This window comes from Esox lucius, chromosome 11, assembly GCF_011004845.1.
Source record: "Esox lucius isolate fEsoLuc1 chromosome 11, fEsoLuc1.pri, whole genome shotgun sequence".
Classification (NCBI taxonomy): Eukaryota; Metazoa; Chordata; class Actinopteri; order Esociformes; family Esocidae; genus Esox; species Esox lucius.
The window spans coordinates 22,103,500-22,126,004 of record NC_047579.1 but is presented as its reverse complement, the minus strand read 5'-3'; the positions used below and the strand labels follow the sequence as shown (position 1 = coordinate 22,126,004).

Genomic DNA, 22,505 nt, shown 5'->3' with positions numbered 1-22,505 from the left:
AAGAAGCTGAGGGAAAAGGTGATTGACTGGCCAAGCATTTCTCCAGACCTAAACCCTATTGAGTATCTGTGGGGCATCCTCAAATGGAAGGTGGAGGAGCGCAAGGTCTAACATCCACCAGCTCCGTGGAGTGGAAGGACTCCAGTGGCAACCTGTGAAGCTCTGGTGAACTTCATGCCCAAGAGGGTTAAGGCAGTGCTGGAAAATAATGGTGGCCACACAAAATATTAACACTTTGGGCCCAAATTGGACATTTTCACTTAGGGGTGTACTCACTTTTGTTACCAGCGGTTTAGTCATTAACCGCTGGCTGTGTGTGGTTATTTTGAGTGGACTGCAAATGTACACTGTTATACAAGCTGTACACTCACTACTTTACATTGTAGTAAAGTGTCATATCTTCAGTGTTGTCACATGAAAAGATATATTCAAATATTTACAGAAATGTGAGGGGTGTACTCACTTTTGTGAGATACTGTATGTGTTTGCATTGGCAAATAAAAATTATCTAGAGGTCAGCAGCCTCTGTGGACTTGCAGTATCTGGTAGGAGTGCTCAAGTACAAGCCATATTGCATTTCCCTAAGTTCTCTACTGCATGGATAGGAGTAGTTTCAAACAAGATAAAATTAACCAACTGAACATTTCTCCCTCTCTTTTAGCCATTTCAGGTCTTTCAGTTGTCTCCTCTCAAAATGGCTACTGCACAGCAGTTTGGATTGCTCCTGTGGAAGAACTACCTTCAGCAGGTGGGTGGTGTATTGGGATATGAAAATTAATCTTCAGGAGGGGGCTACAGTTATAGTATAAATTTGATTAATTTGTGAGTTTATTTAAGCAGTAAGCACAAGGGGGTGTGGTAGATGGTTGTATGCATGACACATCGCAATGCCCGGATACAGCCCTTTAGGCGTTGCCAAATACCCCTAAAACCATAACCACCTTATTCCTATTATAACTGGTTACTAACCTAATATGAACAGTAAATAAAAATTTTCATACCGCAGCTTTAAGCCAATCGGAATTCAAGGTGAATTATTAACACTGCCCAGGATGAAATGTGTACACTACTGTGGTTTCAGGTTACTCTGACCCTGCAGAAGTGTAAATAATTAGTATTATTTTCTTGATTTCAATGCGCTAATGTGCTGCACTTTCTGTTCAACCACTAACCCGGCTTCTACATTGATTTGTTATGTGACAAGTTCATTTTGAGGTTAGCCACATGACATGAACATCTGGTGGATGCCTTGGCTGTTTGTTTACTGTTTCACTATATTTCCCTGGAAGAAATATTATCAGCCGTCTGTTGTTTTCCACTTGATATGTTGATGCGTTATATTTGGCAACCCACTTCTACAACCGATTTTTACAACTAGGTTCCATTGTGTGGTAGATTGAGAGGCCTACAGTATCGAGGTTTTGAAGAGCCAGCCTTTACATGACTATGAGAAATGTGTGATGGGTACAGTATATGCGATGGACATCCACCTATGGAAGCTCTATATTTTCACTAATCCTGGGTAGTAGTCAGAGTAGTGCTGACCAATGATTAGTTTAGCTCTTTAGATTACATGGACACTGGGGACCTGACATTAGTCTGACTTTAGGACCTGGGTTGTCATCCCCTTTTCTGGAGAACTGCAAGGTAGGTCCGTTAATGTGAAATCCTCCCAATCATGAGGATCTTCAGGAGCTGGGTTGTTTATTACAGGCTCTAAAAGATACAATTTATATCCTATTACCAAGCTTAATGCAGCATTACAATTGTAGATGGTGAAACACACTGGACTGCAATACTTATTTTCTGATGGAAAATTGGATAGAAAGGTTTATTGTTTCACCACTAAATACAGTTCTGTCATTTTTTCCTGCTTAAAGTTTATTTTTTAACCTTTTTTACCTATATTATAATACAGTATATATCCTATTCTAGAACAATAGGGGCTTATAAATATGTCAAGTTTAATGTGATAGAAACTCTTCAGCCTCAAAACATGGTTCAGAGTATGATTTTGATATCAGGCCTTAGATCCCTAACTCAGTGGTACAATTTCTACAGTGCCATTCCTTAACTTCTTGCACACTGAAAAACACACCACAACTTTTTTGAATCCACAAATTGAGGATCATCACACCTAAAGTTCAATGTCTGTGCGTATGTGTGTTCTAGCACGTCTTCCACAACAAAGTGTGTGTGTGTGTGTGTAGCTGCTCCAATTCCCTGTTTTCTGGATCTCTTTAAAATTGTGGCTCAACCTTAACCCACACTCCAGCTGTTCCATTTGTGGTTGCTAGGCAACTTCATTGTGACCGGACAGGAAATGCAGGAAGTGTCTATTTGTCTTGGCTTTGATCATGCCAGCCGTGCAGCAAACATAGTTGAACCTTGAGGCAACTGCTTTCTAAAGGTTAACATGGACCAATGTAAAAATTCTACATTTGTTGCAGTGTGAGTGAAATAAGATCAGGTCCCCCACGGCCATGTTAGTGTATTCCTAATGACAGTGCTGTCCAAGCCTACTCTTGGAGAGTTAGCGTTTTGTTTTCACTCAAACCATAATATAGCCCATCTGATTCTAATAATTAGCCGAATCCGGCTAGTTGTAACTATGGTTGGACTGCATTAAGATCTAAAAGGGAAAACTGATCCTATATTTGCCTTCCTGTTTGAGACTATTGTTGATGCAGACTCGGCATTAGACACTAACTGAAACTATAAAGCTCATCACTTTTGCAACTGGCTGTGAAGTATCCCCTGAGGCCATATGGCCCCAGTCCCAACTTGATGCAGACTCATCGCAACTTTTTTGGAAACAGGGTTGTAAATCATTGTAAAAGGTAAAAGAAAAACCTTTCATTCATGGTTTACTAATGTGTTAATGTGACTCACAATTTTATTTTGAAACTTTGGGAATGTACATTACAGTACAATATAAAGAGATTTGCTTATTTATAGACCGAGCAACTTCCAATGTGTTAGAGGATATTACTCCATTTTAGCCAATAAGCAGAGGTTCTTAAACATATTTGGAACAGTTAGATTTAAGTTTGAACCAGTGAGCCCAATCCTCTTACCAGTGGAACTGCGGCCCAGAGAGAAAATGCATTTTTCTCTTGATAACAGAATTACTTTCGATTACCTTAGAGCAGGGGGGGGTCAGTGAAAGAGAGTGATGAACACAAACCGGGACACGTACAAACAATGACCGACAAGGACAGGGAGAAAATGGCTGAACTAAATACTGACTAACAAGGAGAACAGAAACAGTTGGGGGCTAAACACGGGTGAAAGGAATAGACAGATTAACTGAAACGAGAACAGGAAAGACCATACAAGGACATGACAAACCAAGGACAAACAGAAAACACAAAATGGAATGGTCCCATCAGGACCCCCCCCCCCCCACCACCACAGGGGAGCCTCCACCAGGAACAGGTGGAGGCTCTCCCGTGGTGCACCGACCAGGGCCCGGCAGGGAATCAGGAGCCGGAGCCGGCAGAGGAGGCTCCGGTGCAGGGAGAGCAGGAACCGGCTGGAAGGCCTCAGGGCGGCTCGTTGCAGACGTTGGCGTCACCTTGGTTGTCGCTGGCCACTGGGGTAGCCAGTGCTATATTGTGGGTGACGGTAGGGGTCCTCCTCCTCTGAGTTGGAATCTGAGGAGTTCGAGGAGTTCCCCTACCGTCCACCTCTGCTGCCTCTATTGGGTTTGGTCGGTCATTCTGTCACGATCCATGGAGGGAGACGAAGGCTAGCGCAGAGTTGAAGGGTGTTTAATGAACAAACAGGAAAAACAAGAACTGAGGGCCGTGCACTACAAAATATCATCAGGAATCAGGAACGCAAACCAAGACCCATACAAATACAATGACCAACAAGGACAGGGAGAAAATGGCTGAACTAAATACACAGACAAGGAGAACAGAAACCGGTGGAGACTGAATAGACCAACTAACTGAAACGAGAAAAGGAAAGACCATACAAGGACATGACAAGCCAACAACAAACAGAAAACACAAAGCGGAACGGTCCCATCAGGCTGAGTAGGCTATATTACACAAGGTATATTGTTAACAATAGTTAATAGTACAGCCATAAACCTGTGAAATCACAAGATTTTGTATAATTGCCGTTATATAACTTCATACAGGATATTCTTTGTACTACATGCTTTTAACGACAGCTATTCCAGCAGCCCAGACCCATGAAATCAACTTCTAGGGCCACTCACTCAATATGAACAGGAGAGCCTCATATGGGAGTTGACATGTGGGGTGAAGTCAGGAGTCATATCTGTTGAATCTGGGTGCGGTACTGCTGTAAGATGTTCATCAGTGATGCTGGATCAGTGCTTGGGTTTGTTAATTTTAGCATCGGGTAACAGTTTTTCATATTTGACTGCATGCTTGCTCTGGAAGTGCCTCTGCAAATTGTACTCTTTAAAAACTGTGCTTTACATATTAAGCAAGTTGCTTTACCTGCAACATCTGCAAATAAATATTTTCCTGTCCATTATTTTTTTAAATACCCTGCTTTTGTTATCCACTTTTCTTACACAGGTTCATTTGCAGAGATCGCCAGCCATCAATTGCATATAGTATGAACAAATTAGAACTTCCGCGCGTGGATTGTGGTGCTGGCAACATAAATAGCATGTTTCAAATTAAAAGAATTTGAAACAGACCGTATGATACTGCTGTTCTTATTACTGGGAGTGCCACGGGGCTTTAAATTTGAAATAAAATAAATACACAGCAGTAAATAAAGTAACGCAGTCTGCGGACCTCGTCAAGTATTTTTATTTTGTATTCTTTTTAAAGGTTTGGATGTATCGCCGGCCGGACAGAATGACTCAAGGGGCCTTAACTTGCCCAGGTCTGCCTTAAGAGCATCTTAAGCTCAAATATGAGTTGATTCATAAACAAAGTGGGCTTGTGAGTTAGTTTAAACTAGGGAAGTTGTGGTATGTTATTCTTTCTTCTTTCAAAAGTCTTTCTGTGCTGTTCTGTGACCTTTCTTCATCTTTGCATGGACATCTCGGTCAAACGATCTACAAATTCCCATCTCTCCTTCCTTCCTTTCATGCATCCTCTTCTTTTCCTTTCAAGCACCTTGGTGTTGCTCTTCTACACTGTTTCCCTCCGCTTCACAGAAGTACTTCTCGATTCCCTGAATTCTCCCAGTTCATTAAACTCTCCACCTCCACAGAAGCGTCAGATCCTGGTGACCCTTGTGGAAATCGCCCTGCCGTTGCTTTTCGCTGGGATCCTCATCGTTTTGCGCCAGCGCGTGCCCTTCAAAGACTACCCCAATGCCACGCTCTACGAGAGCTTCTCTGCTGACGTGCTGCCCTACCCGCTGTACCTCAGGCACTACGAGCTGGCCTACGTCCCCGGCAACGCTAGCGTGGTGCGGCGTGTGGCAGAGGATGTGCAGCGCAGCCTGGGCTCCGTCATCAGTACAGGTGCGTGGAGGCATGGGCGGAGGAGTGACTTTGATATTGGCGGGGGGGGCACATTTGACTACAGTGTGAGTGTTAATGTATTCACCAGAATGTCTATTTAATGTGTAGTTGTACTGGTTTTTCCACTTCTAGAATCCACTTCTAGTTTAGTCACTTTGTCCATGCCTACGTTAGATGAAGACATGCTCTGGAGTTGGCATTCCCAGAATTGAGTGTAAGAACAAGATATGCTTACATATGTCTAGGCCGTTCTTTTGTAGCCTTGATGTTCCACATGTGAGGCTTCTTTGTGTTCTTCCTTGACTCACTACAGAGGACCAGATCTTGGGAATTTTGGCGTAAAATAACTGGACATGATTCTATAAGACATTTTCACCTGGCTATATCCAATGTTTAGATATGCTGTGGTATTTATGCAAATTAGCACTACATTATTATGCACCGTTTGCTCATGTTACCAAAAACTTTCAAAAAACGTTTTTTTTTTGTCTTAATGTAAGTAATCAACTCAGTAATTTTCATGGTGATATCTAAAGGTTAAAAATGTTAGCCTATTCACATGAGGAAAATAATGAATAGGCTATTTACGTATTTTTCAAAACTTTCCCCTAATAGGATTCTTTGTTTGTTTTTTTTCCTTACTCAAGGCATATTGAGGATACAAAATCAGTTGAGTTTGCTTCAGTTGCAATTTGTCCTAGGTTGACCCCCATTTTGGCTTAAAATGACAGGACTAGTTGGTTTGTGGCCTCTCCCCCACGCTTTGCCTACCTATCTGACCAGTGTTATTGTAATGACAGCCTCTCTTCTGCATAAAGTAAACACATACAGTACAATCCTAAATTCAGCTACTATCCTTTTATCAGAGATCCTATTCAATGACTGATTTATTTACATGATGACAGATGATGACAGATCAACCTCAGATCATGAACAAACAGGTTTGTGCCTGTTTGTTCATGTCTGTCACTTTCCTGCCATGATCATACATAGCATAAACCAAATTCTTAATATATTGAACGCAGATAGCTATATCTAGATGATTCAAATTCAAAACATCTAAACTGAAGAAAATTAATTGCCAGCTGTTGTATGGCGATTGTTACCAAGAACCTGAGCTACCTACACTCCATTCTTGACTTGTGGTGGCTTGTCCATTACTTAGCTGGCTACTGTACTTGCAGACCCTATGGTGAAGACTAAGACAGAGATTGTGCAAATCATTCACTATCACTTTTTCACACAGCCATAGAAACTACTCAGTGTTATCTAGCAAGCAAGCTACTAGTACTGTAACATTTGTTGGATTCAACTTGAAAATAAAGATAACTTTTCTTTAGCCAGAAGAAACTTATATTTGATCATGTTCATTCATTCTATGGCTATGAAAATGTATTGACGTTTATGCACGTTGTACTTACTGTGAAAACAAAACTTATAGCTACAGTAATCCACTTAACTAGCCTTCACACACTGCTCGTCATGAAAGAATGAATGAGAATTGAATTCGGTCACACGGAGACGTGACAAGTTCCAAAGCGTCATTTTTTTCAAAATAAAAGTATTATACAAAACAACATTATTGGGGTGGGGCACTTTAACCCGTTTCTAATATTGGGCTGGACATGTCCCCTCCGTCACCCCCGGCTCCTACGCCCTTGGGTGGAGGAAATGTAGAAGGGCTGAGGAGAGAATGGATGTAGTCGGGTGGCGAGAAGAGGCTGCTGTCTGCCTGATAATAACGTGCTGAAGGGACCTTCCTTGATCTGTGTATCCACCTGATTGAGCTGTGGTTGATGCCATTACAGTTCTGACCAGGTGGCGGAGATGTTGAGGACGACAGGGGAACTAATGGCTTTGGGAAGGGCGATGTTGATGGATGTAAACTGTAATCAATGGTTTAGATGGGAGTGGATGATGCTGGCTATGATGATGATGCTGTTGTCTGGGACTAAATCCTCCCGAACAGAAGATGATCCTCTGCTGGATAAGAAAGCATTTCATTTTGTTACAAGGAACAACCTCACTTGCGCTAGTTTGAATGCATGGTGAGCTGGTGAGGCCATATCAGAGAGAGATAAAGGACCTCTATCTGTCTGCTTGTCGAGACAGGTTTCTGTGTCCAAGGGGTGGAGTGTTATCTTATGGATGCTAAACTGAAAAAACACCCTAATGCAAATCAAACAGTATAGCTTGGGTAACCCAGTTGTAGATTTAGTTGAATGATGAATTGGATGAATAACTGTATTATAATTTACTGTAAGTTAATATCTCTGAGAGTCTATGTTTTTGGGTAATGCTACGTCTATGGGCCAAGAAAACCCTGAGAATCTGAAAGCCGGCCCACAGTACTGTTTCTGGCCTTCTTTCCCTTGAAACCCGGGCCCACGTTCATGTAATTACTAGAATGAATCACACTCTTGTCCCAGTGCCACTTTAGGTCAAATGTCTCTTCCTGTGACATGTATTTAGCTTTGTATTTCCTGTCTGCAATGGGCATTAGGGGTAGATGTTGCTGTATCATGTGTCTCTTCATATTTTAGATATACAAATGCTTAAAAAATGCCCTATATTGGTCATAAACCCTGTTATAGAAGGACTTTTAGTAATTCCAAAGCCTGTTGTTAATGCATTTTAGTTGTTCTAAAGCCTTTGCGACAACCTTGACACTATTGCAAATATAGGCTCATCTATGCAGTATGAATAGATTTTGTTTGTACGTGTAGTACCATTTAAAAAATGCTATGGATTCACACACAAATTCGAGTTGTAATGATCTTATTTCTTAATTCAGTTTCAAAATATGTTTTAAACATTTTCTGGTATGCATCGGAATCGCAGAGACACAAACGTTTTATCTTTAGGCCTTCTTCCTTCAGTGTGTGAAGACATGTAGTATCGCCTGGGCCACTTCCCTTTAACTTGTCACATGCTGATGCTCACGTACCAGAGCTTATGTTGACCTGGGAATACCGTCTCCTCCTCAAATGGCTACTCAATCCTAAGGGAGCATGTAAACCAGGCACGGCCGTCTCGGCACTGTGTGAATTAGGGAATAGAAGGAAAACCAGGAGACAGGCAGGTTGGGCAGCCCACCCGTAGCCTGTCAGTCAGGTCCCACAGGACACGCGCTCATCCAATAACCCACTTAGATGAGATCGACATGAATAATTGATATTGTGAGAGGAGGTGAAGGGGGAAAGGAGCGGCTAGGAGGCAGGACTAGAATGTCATGCATACAGAATGACACATTAGAACGTGAATACAATTTAGATGGAAAGTTGCGTTGGTTTTTAACTGTGATGTTATTTTCTGTGATGATAGGGATATTTTTCTTTGACGTTGGGGATTTTTTTTTGTGATGTGGTGGTATTTTACTCTGACACTGCTAATATTTTACTGAGATGCTGATGATATTTGATTTTTAAGTTCAGGACTAGGCTTGTGTCTGGGAAACCAACCCTCAATGCATAGGAATTTAGATAATTGGACAAATTACAATAATCTGTAAAAACTTTAGTTAGTACATGGTAGCAGATATTTTGCATTTAATGACTGAGCAATGACCAGAGACCTTCCCTGGTGATGCTCGGCCAGACCTGTAATGCAGATATCTTCCGTTCCTGTTTCTTTTGGGACATTTGTTTTGTCTTCAGCCAGTGAAAGTCATGCTCTTTTGGATTCTGGTCTCCTTGCTTCCATTAATTTTTCTGCTAGCGGTGGCTTAAATTACCTCATGTTTGCAATGGCTGTTTAAAGGAAACCGAATCATAGTTTACAGGCCCATATACTATTTTTGGGGTAAAAACCATCTAATATTAAGTTGTAAATAGTGATATTATATCTTTAAAATTCTTATGAACCAAAAGGTAATAGCGATGCAAAATGTAATATGTTCCCCAAAGATCTAGCTAGCTATTGTGGCTGAGTTAGTAACTAGCTAATGAGTCAATGGCAATCTTGCGAAAATTTCTGTTACATTATTGTAGAGTTAGAGTGTGAATACAGCCTTGGTAACTCTGAAAGGTGAATTAATCTCACACTGTCTGGTGTGAAGCAAACTGAAGAAGGTTTTCCTTTAGGATTGTGCCTGTGCTTGTCTGCATCCTTCTTCTTTTGAAAAACCTGTTGTTTAGCATACCTTGACGCAGCTGCCATGCTTGAAAATACAAACACTCAGTAATGTTTTGTTTCTAGAAATGTTTAGAATTATATTTTCATTTTGAATTTGTAGAGCAGTTGAGATTTTCTTATTTCAAATGACACCTTTCTCTCTGTATCGCATTCTATCTTTTTTTCTTTGCCTGCCCCAACAGTGCGTGGGTTTGAGACGGAGGGGCAGTTTGAGGATTTTGTAAGAAAAGACCCTCTGTCCCGGAAGGTTCTGGCTGCTGTGGTGTTTGAGCACCCCTTCACCCATTATGATGAGCCGCTGCCCATGCAGGTTTGTCTACTAGTCTATTCAAACTGAATTTATGTCTGTGGTAAAGACCAATTAAGTGTTTCTTTCTTAGTAGGTTTATTCATTGTTGATGACATGCAGACCAGAAGGGGAAGAATGCTCTGCAGTCAAAAGGGGTTCTCTATATGGGTGGAAATGTTCAACAGAAAAGCAATAGTCCCAGAGTTTATATTAAAAGAGGTGCAACAGCCTCCATTTAAAACCTAAAAGTGTGATTGACGCTAAACTACATTCTGCATGTTGTAAAAATAATACAAAAATGTAACCATTAATTGAGCTTTATGCGGCCCTTAGTGGTAGATTAGGGGTTTCAAACTATTTTAGACCTGGGGCTACATTCGCCCTTCAAAAAGATCTGGAGGGCAGTTCTGAAAATGAATGGTATTTCCTTACCATTAACAAAACATATGGTTCTACTTCCATCTTATTAGGAGTTTTTGATGCCACCTCACAGTTTTTGTGGGGGAATTATTACAATAATGAGTTAATATTGTAGTTAGAGTTAATTATACATATATGACCATTACAATTTCTTTACATTATTCCTTATTTGTAGACTTTCAAACTTCTGAGTTTTATTATACCATTTGTTTCATTATTAAACCACCTCTTCTTCTATGCGGTGTAGGTCAGCTACCACCTGCGGTTCAGCTATAGTCCCCGTAACGCACCAGACAAGGAGAAATCTGAGCTCAATGTCAACAATGACTTTGACTGGCACACCCTGAACCTTTTCCCCCTCTTCCAAATGCCTGGGCCCAGGGAACAGTACGATCGCCAGGGAGGAACCCCCGGTGAGCACACAACACACACAACACACAAACACCTTGCATGAATGCAAACACACACACACACACACACACAATTCCCTGCATCGGCACACATATGAGAAAGCAGCGGTGAGGATGATGACTCCTGCACTTGAATGACCTCATCAGTGTTCAGTGATGACCAGCCATCCCGGGTTCTGTGAGTATACAAGATGTCCCTAGTTGGCAGAAGCACGACAAGCAAACACCTTTCGAACAAAAGGGAACTCCCTTTGCGTAAACGTGTCTGTTAAGTGACATATCACATTTATAGTGTCAAAGTGTGTCCTCCTTCACTGGTACATTTAACCAACTGCCAGAGTCAAGTGGTCCTTCATTATCTGGTTGTGTACATGAATTCCACAGTCAATGGGAGAGCTTTAGCTATTTGCACAGCTCTTATATCTTTCATCACTGCTCCCATGGCAACGCTGTCTCTTAATCACATAGACACTCAATGTTTGTCTGAGTCCTTTTATCTACTGTTACACTCTTACTCCAACTTCCTTTCTGACCGAAACACTATTTTCCACAGATTGGCGTTAACCCATTTCCATTTCTTGAAATAGTGCTCAAAACAGTTCCTAAAATGGAGCCTTGTTTATTGTCTTTGGTCTTAAATTTAGTGGCCATGTTCCGAAACAGGGACCTAACATTTCTGGTTTTCAGTTGCAAAAATTTTTGCAACATTTCCCTTTTAGTGCCCTAATGGACCTTAGCCCCAAGTTTATGTTAGCCCCGCTGAAAATTGTTGTGCTGATTAAAGAAGCAATAAAACTGGCCTTTAAATTAGTTGAGTATTTGAAGCTTTGTGATGCTGGCCTTTTAGGCAGAGTTCTTCCTTTGTTCAATGTCTGTGTTCTTTTGCCCATCTTAATCTTTTCTTTTTATTGGCCTGTCTGAGATATGGCTTCTCATTAGCGACTTTGCCAGCATCCTGGACTTGCCTCTTCACTGTTCACGTTGAGACTGGTGATTTGCGGGTACTATTTAATGAAGCTGCCAGTTGAGGACCTGTGAGGCTTCTGTTTCTCTAACTAATGTGTTTGTCCTCTTGGTCATTTGTGCACCGGGGCCTCTTCCATGGAATAGCCTTAATTCTTCAGAACAAGAATAGTCTGATGAATTTTGCGAAGAAAGTTCTTTGTTTCTGGCAACTTTTAAGCTTGTGATCAAACCCACAATTGCTGATGCTCCAGATACTCAACTAGTATAAAGAATTCCAGTTATTGCTTCAGTTTTCACCTGTGCTGACATAAATGCAAAATGGTTTTCTAATGATCAATTAGCCTTTTATAATTATTAACTTGGATTAGCAAACAGAACGTGCTATTGGAACACAGGACTGATGGTTGCTGATAATGGGCCTCTGTACGCATTTGTACATATTCCATAAAAACTCAGTCGTTTCCAGCTACAATAGTCATTTACTACACTGTATTTCTGATTAAAAAAATTCTCATTTTAGTGGACTAAAATGTGCTTTTCTTTCGAAAACAAGGACCTTTCTCAGAGGCCCTCAAACTTTTGAATGGCAGTTTATAAACTAAAATGAAAACACTTTGTAAATGATTCATCCTTACTGAGGCATAATTCCCTCTTTTCAAAACCATTTATCGCTTCTTCAATTCAGATTGTTCAGTGAATAACATTTGTTCTTTGTGAGCATTTTGTTAAAGAACTGTCATCAGGGTGAAGGAATGATCTCGACAAAAGGTCAGATAACGAGCGGTCTATTAGGCGCAATCACGTTTCCTCGGATAAGCTTAGCCAGCCGACTTTTCCATGACATCCCCTACCGGTCTGATTGAGGGTCAGATGTTTGCCCCGCCCCCCTCCCTCAGGTTACTTCCGTGAGGGCTTCCTGACCGTGCAGCACGCGGTCAACCGGGCCGTCATGCGCACCTTTAACAGCACAGGAGCCGCCTGGCTCCTCTCCCACTCCAGGGTGGTCCTCCGCCGGTTCCCCTTCCCGCCATTCATCTACGATGTGTTCATCCTGGCAATCCAGAACCAGCTCCCATTGCTGCTGGTGCTCAGCTTCACCTACACCTCCCTGAACATTGTGAGGGCTGTGGTGCAGGAGAAGGAGAGGAAGCTCAAGGTCAGTGCGGGTGTTGAGGGGCTCATCCATGTTGGATTTTCTCTGTTTCTAAGAATAGTAAAGAGAGTCAAATCATGCTTTGTTTTTTTTTATTTTTTTGGGGGGGGGTCTTTTTTTCTGTTCTTCTCTAGGAAAGAAAATGCTTTTTTAGGCTTAAGGGTTAGCTTTAGGGTTAGAGTTCGGGTTAAATTTAGAGTTACAATTAGGATTAGGTTCCTGAGTAAGGAAAACATTTGGAAATACTTTTGGTCCTCACACCTATAGAAAAACAACACTGTGTGTGTGGGGTGTGTTTGTTGCATTGGAGTGAACAGATTTATTAGGTTAGTGAGCTGTGTATGTATCAAAGCCGACAGCCTAGTTGAGCTGCAACAGCAAATGTTAATCCTATCTGTCAAAAAGGCTAACTGTTAATATCTCTCTCTACCTTTTTGTGTGTGTGTGTGTGTGTGTATAGGAGTACATGCGGATGATGGGCCTCAGTAACTGGTTGCACTGGATGGCCTGGTTCCTCATGTTCTTCCTCTTTCTCTCCATCTCCATCTTCTTCGTCACGCTGCTCTTCTGCATCAAGGTGAATCTACACAATGTTTATCTTACAAAACAAAATGTTTTTTTCCCCATAATTAGAGCCATGGCTAAATAAGGTTGACCTAATAAAGATAATGATCTACTTGATTGGCCTCTGTCCAGGGCCCTGTTCATTAGCCACAAATGATAAACATGTGCGGGGATCTGAAATTGTGTATTAAAAAAATGCTTGTTCCTTTTTGGTACAACGTCTGGGGAATTATGCCAAATTCAGTCACATCTTCTAACATTTTGAGCCAGTCTGCAACCCAGCTCACACCTGACCACACTGAGTTTCCCATATTCACCGCACTGACTATGGCCTACGCCCTATGTTTCTCTCATGCCCGTGTGGTCACCTGCATGTTTCCTAGCTTTCTGAGGCTCAGCCGGTAACTGCTACGGCAGGTCGCGTTCTCACACGAGGGATGTAAACATCCTGGCCACCTTATAGGGTTACATGTGGCCAATCTTTTCCATTAAATCCAACATGAGCCATGAAGGACTTAGCTCCTTCTTCAGGGAACCACGGTAATGACCATAAACCCAAGTTTTAATTTGGTTCGGCAAAAGGTTTCCCAACTTTTTGCTACTGTCCGTAATTACCCCAACCAAAGTGTTTATCCAGTAGTAGAGTTAAGTATTGATGAGACTATAATTTCTGTTCTGTCTAGGTGAGCCCTAATGGGGCTGTGCTGACCTACAGTGACCCCACCCTGGTCTTTGTCTTCTTACTGATCTTTGCCATGGCAACCATCAACTTCAGTTTCATGATCAGTGTCTTCTTCTCAAGAGGTTTGTGTGTGTGTGTACAGGTTTTACTGTCAAGATGTGTGTCTCTGCTTAAGTTATTGCCCGTTTACTGTATTGTGTATTCTGTTAAATGTAGATCTTATTACGGGACCCTTCTGTGGCTTTTGGCGAAATTTGCTCAGAGTGATCGTTAGTACACCAGCTCCATCGATCATTCTTGAAGACGTGATAACATATGCCTTTTTTTTAAACGTTTTAATCCCAACTCTGTACATTTCTATGGCCTTGCCAGCAACCCAGTAGGCTTGGGACGTGTCCTCCGAAACACATCCAGGCATGGCGTTTGCCTTTTACCACGGCTAATGGCTACAATAAGTTTGCAGGTGCCCACAATAAGGGTTAGTTGACCATCCTTACCACCATCCCAGACTGCTGAGCCACTGTCCATCCCACTTCGTGGGTCTCCTGGGCAATGCTCGCAATGCGACACGGTCGCAGTGGCACAGCTTACTAGTATGGAATGCCTAACCTGTGCGTCAGACGAGAGGTCCCATCATTTATTTTACTGATTGATGATTTTATATGTACTATTTCCAGTTCTATCAGTTCTAATAAGTTCCTGCTCTACATGTTTACAGAGTGCCTCCCTCTTTCCCTCAGGTCTGAGAGGCTTTTTTGTGTGTGCCTGCTGTATAAATATATTTACAGGATTTTTGAGCTTTATTCAACAGAGGGTGGGGAAAGATAAAGCACAGCATTTTTGTTGAAGGAGCTGCAGGTCGGATTTAAAACAATGCTTCAGCAGCACAGATGCATTGGAGGCAGTGTCTTGCAGTGCTGGAGCTCCCCAGGCCACAACATGAACCCGTTCAAATCAGTGTCCCAGTTGCATACAGGCTCATTGTGTTATTGCTAATATAAGCCTGTAACCCAAAAAAGAAATCATGGTTATCAAGTCTCACACTTATCAAGTGATTACAGTTAGTAGTCCTTTACAATTTCTTTCTTTTGTACTTTTTTTTAATTCTTTTTTTTTATTTTTTATGTCCCAGTCCACCCACTCCTATTTTGCCAAATCCTTTTCAGACCAAAGAGCCCAGGTGGAGATTTGTAATTATCTGTAATTGTGTTCAATCAAAGCCAAGGCCATTTTGAACTTGGGTGTAATCAGGCAAGCTGTTATGTAACTAATAGTTGTATACCCTCTCTTTCAGGCTTGGGCTTTTGAAAGAGTAGCTGACAGCTTAGCAAACCTTCAAATTGCATCTGATTGCAGTGTGCATTATATTTTTCTCTGCCCTTTTTTTCCCCCATTGCCTACCTGTTGGCATGTGGCATATTATGTCGTTCTTTGGAGATGTGCCAGGCCGCTGGTCACAACTGAACACCTCTTCAGGTGGCCTTTCGCTTTCCACTTGTCTTCCACTTATGGCTGGTAAAAATAGGGAAATCGCTGGGGTCCACTGGGCTGATGTAGAAGGAGGGCTAGTCAGACGTATTGACTGTTACTGTCACCTCCTAATGTATTTAAATGTTCTACTGTGTTCCCTCAGTTGTCAGGAAGTGATAGGGTAGCGCTTATCTCCCTCCCCATTTCCCCTTTTCACCTCTTCTTCTTTCTGCCCCCCCCCCACTGTTAAGAGAGTAAAAATCGGATAAACTGAAAAAGAAATGTCAAGACAAGAGAGTTGGGGAAAACGTGTAGAAGCTGAAGCAGTTCTGTATATTAAGAAGAGAGCTATTTGTTGTATGCCATATAATTGTGGCACATGCCTTCACTGGTGCTGTCTAACACTTCAAGGTGGATTAGTACCGTGACTTTAACTCAAACCCTGGTCCCTCAAAAGCATTATACTGTCATGATCCTCTCTGAAACATTTTACAATTCCCACAAAATGGGCTAATCCTATTGGCAGGATGTGATGGCACGATGCATATGGTTTTTGTCTTTCAGGCTGGAGACTCAGCTGTGCTTCCCTGTCTGTGCCAAAATTCTAAAATGTATTGGTTGGTAGGTTTAGACTGTTGTTTAGGAGTATTACAAGGGATTTAATGTTTATAAAACATTGTATTATAATGATTGTTTTTTTTGTTTCTTCTTGCTAGCCAGCTTAAAGAAACATCCGTCTGTTATACAATTAATTACATTTGCATGGCCTAACATTGATAAATAGAAGTTGAATGAATAAATAACCAATACATTTCACAGATCTATGAAACCTTGACCCTGTCGTTGAACACAAAGAACCACAGAATCTCCTGTTCCACTTCTCCCAGGCCCTGAGTTAGCTATGTTATTACTGTGAAGTTATAAATTGAGATTGTCAAATTAGAAAGTGATGAGAGGAGTTAATGAGGTACCAGGGTAACTGGAGGCTAAATGCTGCCTTCACATCCAATCTGATAGACGGAGGGGGTTATTTTTCTGATCCCTGTCTTGCATGGTGCTCTTTATCTGAGCTCACATAGGTCAAACTGTACACAGCCTCTCCTCAGCCTCAACCCCCTTGGGTTTCCTCTTTAAAAAGAATCACATCCCCATCTCTCTTCCTCACTCACTCTGCTTTTTACCATAAAAGGGAACTTTTTTTTATGGAACATTTGGTCCATTAAGGCATAAAGCAACACATTGTCAGGCGCACGTAGAATTCTATAAGTCCCTTGTCATTTTCAGAGAATAGTGATAAAAAATAATTTGTTGAGGTATTCCTCTTGCTCAATGCTTCTCTTCTTCCCATCTGCTCTCTTTTCCCCATGCTTCTCAGCTGTGTCATATCTCCAGAGGTTTTGTAGAAACCAGCTACTTGATAGGAAAACACTGCTGGTGCGGTGGCCTCGCACATTGTGAATATAGCTCTCCCGATGTCATGGGAAACCTTTTGAGAATCCTAAATGTACAGATAGTTATTCTACAAACTACTGAGCAGAAATGTTTTTCTCTATTTTACTTTAGCTCACTAGCAAGGCCTTCATTTATCTGTTGTTGTTCTGTTGTAGCTCCACCCTCCCATCCATCTCCAGCCTCTCTTACCTTAACCAATCCCCTGATGTCTACAGATAGGGCAATCTTGCTTTTATTTATACTTGGAATATATCTCTAAATTCAGTATTTGCCGCATTTCCTCCTAAGAATAGACACTTTGCCAAAGATCAATTATGTTTTCTATCAACTGGCTGTGTTCCTTCGGTCTCCCGACAATACAGTTTGCCAGTCCAACCGTGCCCTGATATTATGACGTAACAGCCATTCCTGGACTTGACTCCAATGGACAGTACCAGGAGAAATTCCGGAACGATTATTTTGCCTGGCGGCAGAGTCTGCACAGACCGAACCGTTGAATGCCCCATATCTGTTGGTAGTGAGTACTCTGTGTAACATCGCAAAGTCGTCTGAACGTGTCTGTTGTGTTAGCCCGTAGAACCAAGGCCATGGCTTTGCTGCGTCACTGACCCGTTCAGTGGCCATTTGCTACGCCTCCTGCGGGGTCATTCAGTTGCCTGCATGGGAGTTCAACCGAAGGGTTCATTCGCACCCCGTGTGCCTGTCATCACAGCCCGTGCCTCTCACACCTCTCAGGGTGAGCGTTGTTTCCCTGAGGGCTGTGAGGGCTGAGATGTGTTGCGGCCTGTGTAACCGCAGGTATAAAAACGACAAAAGTACCACACACCGTGTTGAGCATTTCTTGTACAGAGTACATCTTGGAGAGCATGAGGGATCTATACAAGGTTTAATCCACTGGTAGCTCTGTTCCTCACCTCTCTATATGATCGAGGTTATCGGTTTTTGTAAGGCAAGCTGCAGCAGCTATTTGCTTTGCGAGGTGTAATGGTGGATTGGTGATTCGAAGCGTTTTTTCTGCTTCGTGGTCTCACACACACACGCTCCGTCTCTCTCCTCCAGCCAACGTGGCGGCGGCGGCGGGGGGCTTCATCTACTTCCTGTCCTACCTTCCCTATGTGTTCCTGTGGCCTCACTACGACCTGCTCAGCCATGCCCAGAAGGTGTCGGCGTGCCTCATCTCCAATGTGGCCATGGCCATGGGAGCCCAGCTGCTGGGCATGTTTGAGGGCAAAGGTGAGCAGTATCCTCGCACGGAGATGCCGTCGGTCCTCGCAGTCCGCACGTTGAAAATGTCACCAGCCGGCCAGCTTGAGCATGGGATGTATGCACCCAATATCTGAGATTCATCTTATGGAAGTGATGCATCTTTATTGATGCTGTATGCCAATAAAAGAAAGAAGAAATGAAAAATGTCACTAGCTAACTCTGGTCAACGTGCCGTTGTCTCTTCTGCCCTCAGGCACAGGGATCCAGTGGTGTAACCTGTTTGAGCCTGTAACGGTGGACGATGACTTCTCCCTGGCCCAGGTGTTGGGGCTGCTACTGTTGGACGCCCTGCTCTATGGCCTCGTGGCCTGGTACGTGGAGGCCGTGTTCCCTGGGGAGTACGGAGTGCCCCTGCCCTGCTACTTCTTCCTGCTGGTATGCGTGGGTTTGCTTGTGTGTGTGTGTGTGAGAGCTGGCATTGTATGTACTCAACAATAACAATCAGTACCCGGGCCAGAAATATTGTTTTGTGACCCGAGTGCGCCGAAGAAAAAACGATTACGGCCAGTCAAGCTGGCTCTGAGGAATGCGGAGTGACGAGGGCGTTGTGTATTATCTGGAAGTATCAGGAAGTGTCTGTTGTGCCAGGCAGTGAAAGGGAGTCAGGCTGGCTGGCTGTGTATGAGACCTCAGAAATAAACAGGGAGAGGCTGGGGCTGTGTTCATTAGGCCACAGTGTAGCAATGTGGTCTGCAATGGAAAAACAAATGTTCCATCCTTATATACAGATAGAACCTACCAGTTTCACTGTTTCAGAACAATAGATTAGATACATTTTTTGCCTACCGAACGCAGCCCATGACGTGAATGAAGGCGGATGTCAGGGTCGCATTAAGGTCTGCTAGCACCAGTAGAATGGCAGGAAGCTTTTGGCTTAGTCCAGTCAGGAAAGCCTGTCTCAGCAAGGGCCAACACTAGGACTCCAGAAGCGCACGCGCACACACACGCCCGGTTTCTTTCCCACACACAAAGGACTTCACAGTTCCGTTTGTGCGTAGTTTACTGTGTCAGCATGATGCTGCTTCTAGACCAACCTGAAAGGGCAACGGGGCTACTGGAACGACCTCTCCGGGGTCAAGGGTCAGCGGGAGAATGGCCTCTGGCGTCAGCACCCTCTCTCTGACGTTCTCTGGGTGTTAGTTTTGGCTCCCTTGTGTCCTGACATGCGTCTGGTTTTATCCCTGTTCTTACTCCACCTTGTTTGTCCTAAATAGCAATTTAGTGTGCATGAATCAGACCAGACTACAAGGAGTTAGACAGAGTGAAGGTAAGATGGATACTGGATGGAGACTACATGAATACAAGGGGATATGTAATGTTGTCCATTGGAAATTCACTTTGTTAGGTACAGCAGTACAGTAATATATTCACCTCCTCCCTCTCTACTTATCTAATCATTCTGCAGAGGTATGTGATTAGCCCAGAGGGGTCCCTGGTGCAGGTGATCAAATAAACAAGCCAAAGAACCAAATTAAATATCATTGTTTTTCTTTTTACAAATAGTTTTTTTGCTTCCAAATAGAAGCAAGCACAAAGGCCCACGTGTTAAGGTCACTACATCTACAACATTTTAAAGCCAGGGACACACAGACAGAAGGCTGAAACTTGTAATAACTAAGAGTCCATTTCATGTTCGTAACACTTAACAATAACTTGGAGCTTTAACTAAAGGGCAGAGATGAGAGCTTGATTGGAGCAGTAAGGAGTCTTATCTCCAGTCGCTAAAGCTCTCTTTATAGCCCCTGCAGCTCTTTAACTTGTAGCAGGTTTTGGTAGTACATCAGAATGGCGTCTGTTGTAAGCTCCCCAGCCTGACCTGTTTTTATGGACAAAGAAACAAGTGCAATTAGTATAGACAGGTGTACTAAATTGTTCCCTGCCCTAACTCGCCATCCAGAATGGGGTTGTCCGCTGGGTCTTAAAGTCATCAGGCAGCCTGAACATTCACAATATATGTATATATTTATTCAGGCATTTAATGGTGGAAGTGACAGTTGAAAAGATTTAAAAAGATAATTTTACCTGAAACGGGTACGGGTGGGACCCTGTCTGGTTGTTAGCTTTGTCATTGTGAGACCAGGGTTTAAATGCTGTTCATGTATTAGAACAGGCGTTGAGGGGCCAGCACCCTGTGAGCTTGATCAAGGTTGAAGTTCTTTCCAGCATAAGGATCCTGGTACAGACTTCCTGATTGAGAGAGCAATGTGATAAGAACCGGATTGGCGTCAGATGTGCTCTGGAAGACACAGGAATTGGATATCCTGAAATTGGGGCGGGGCTGCAGGGACATACTAGAAATGTTTCTGAAGGATTCAACTAAATGTTTCAATTGGGAAATCATGTATTAACATGTCATACCTAAATATTTAGGTCCCTGGAGACAAGCACGGATGTCGACACTGTTTCCAATCCAAAGCCTTTATGATGCGCCTCTTTCTAGGGAAGGGCTGCCCAACCCTGTTCCTGGAGATCTACTGTCCTGTAGGTTTTCTCTCCAACTCTTATTTAGCACATCTGGTTCTAATAATTAGCTGGATTAAAATCTTAATCAGGTTAGTCACAAATGGGGTTGAAGAGAAAACCTACAGGACAGTAGAGCTCCAGGAACAGGGTTGGGCAGCCCTGGGCTTCATTAGGGCATGTTGAAAATGCATGCGCTCTTTCACACTTTGCAGCTGTGTAAACAACTACACCTAGAGCCACCAACAAAATCAGGGGCACCTTGAGGAACTGAACGGTCTGAAGGCTTTGCTAAATTTGATCCAGGAATGCATCACTCTGATGAAGACAATAAGGGTAAGAACTGAGAAAAGCAATGAATTCAACTCATTTTCCCTTCTTCTCTACCTGCCCCACTTCTTTCTCCTGCCCTCCCGTCTTCCATCGCTCTCCAGCCATCCTACTGGTGCGGCAGCCCCCGCATGGCCATGGTGAAGGAGAAGGAGGAAGAGGAGGATGCGGAGAAGGCGCTGAAGGGGGAGTTTATTGAGGAAGAGCCAGCAGGACTGGTCTCCGGGGTCAAGATCAAACACCTGAATAAGGCAAGTCAACCTAGTCCCAAGTCAGTCGCTATAAAGGTCCTGACCGCGTATGTCAACTCAGTCCACTCCACTTGTCTGTAATGGTTTGGCCTCAGCTCATCATATCCTCAGCTTATTGTGAACTTAAAGGACGTTTTGGATGGCCTGCTAGTGGTCCAAGACTAGTCTCGTCTTTCGTATTCTCATGCAGTTAGGATTTTGAACTTACTAGGCAGGTGGAGATAAGTACCTGTAGGCACATTTCCTTCATTTTGGAGCCTAATGAACACATCCCATTGGGAGGAGATGATGATGATGTTGATGGGCACTTAAAATTAAAATGACCATTAAATATGGAGCACACAGATGGGTCTGCCTAGAGATGGTTGATTACTAATAAAGACCTGAAGTGAGATCTGAATAATGAATTAGCGGCAGGTTCCAACTGCCCTCATTATGGACAGACCAACTTAATGAATTGAATGCAAATATATTATCACAGGATTGGTGGGCATTGGTGCACTCTGATTAAGGTATAGGACATTTCACAGTACTGACTTAATGACAGGGCTTTCTCACTACTTTGCCATGGCAAACAAAAGCAAATATAAACCCTGAAAAAACAGTAAAACATCCACACTGTTAGAAATTGGCGGTTACGTATAGTGGTCAAATAATGTAGAACCCGTATCAAATCGAGGGAGAAGTTCGCTCAGGTTTATTGGAAAATTGCAGCACAGATGTTATTCGGTGAACGTTCCATTATCTTCTCACTGTAATGTTAGTTACACGCTGATATATACATTGAAGGGTGTGTCTACCTAGCAAAGATCCGGTTTCCAAGACAGTAACCCTTATGCCAAATGGTCAATGTAAACATTCCTGTGGTTATCAGAGCGCAACCTACAGAGAGATAATCTAAACAGAGAGGTTTCTGTTGTTCTCATTATCTAGGCACATTCACTTCCAATGAAACGTACATTCATATTTTTATTATTAATGCTGAGATTCCACACTCCCCCTATCAAACATTTAAAGAAAAACATTACATGTTGGATAAAACATTACAAGTACAAATCAATTCCTAATGAAAAGAAAAGGCTCATACACTTATGTTACAAATGACTAAGATGAAACAACAGAAGGAGTATCTGACCAATCAGGTCTTATTGTTCCTCAAATGAAAATTAATGTAAACAAGACAATTGACACACC

General features: G+C 42.6%; 1 protein-coding gene across 1 annotated transcript in view; it reads left to right on the top strand.

Annotated features, from left to right (window-relative positions):
• The window catches only part of abca3b (ATP-binding cassette, sub-family A (ABC1), member 3b), a 50,857-nt gene that overhangs the window by 3,563 nt on the left and 24,789 nt on the right, over nucleotides 1–22,505 (top strand). The window contains exons 2-11 of the mRNA XM_029123006.2: nucleotides 662–748; nucleotides 5,209–5,464; nucleotides 9,781–9,908; nucleotides 10,555–10,720; nucleotides 12,580–12,839; nucleotides 13,297–13,413; nucleotides 14,084–14,204; nucleotides 18,064–18,237; nucleotides 18,464–18,645; nucleotides 21,165–21,311. Of these exons, the coding sequence (XP_028978839.2) occupies nucleotides 695–748; nucleotides 5,209–5,464; nucleotides 9,781–9,908; nucleotides 10,555–10,720; nucleotides 12,580–12,839; nucleotides 13,297–13,413; nucleotides 14,084–14,204; nucleotides 18,064–18,237; nucleotides 18,464–18,645; nucleotides 21,165–21,311 (1,605 nt within the window). The 5' untranslated portion in view covers nucleotides 662–694. The remainder of the gene's footprint in view (nucleotides 1–661; nucleotides 749–5,208; nucleotides 5,465–9,780; nucleotides 9,909–10,554; nucleotides 10,721–12,579; nucleotides 12,840–13,296; nucleotides 13,414–14,083; nucleotides 14,205–18,063; nucleotides 18,238–18,463; nucleotides 18,646–21,164; nucleotides 21,312–22,505) is intronic.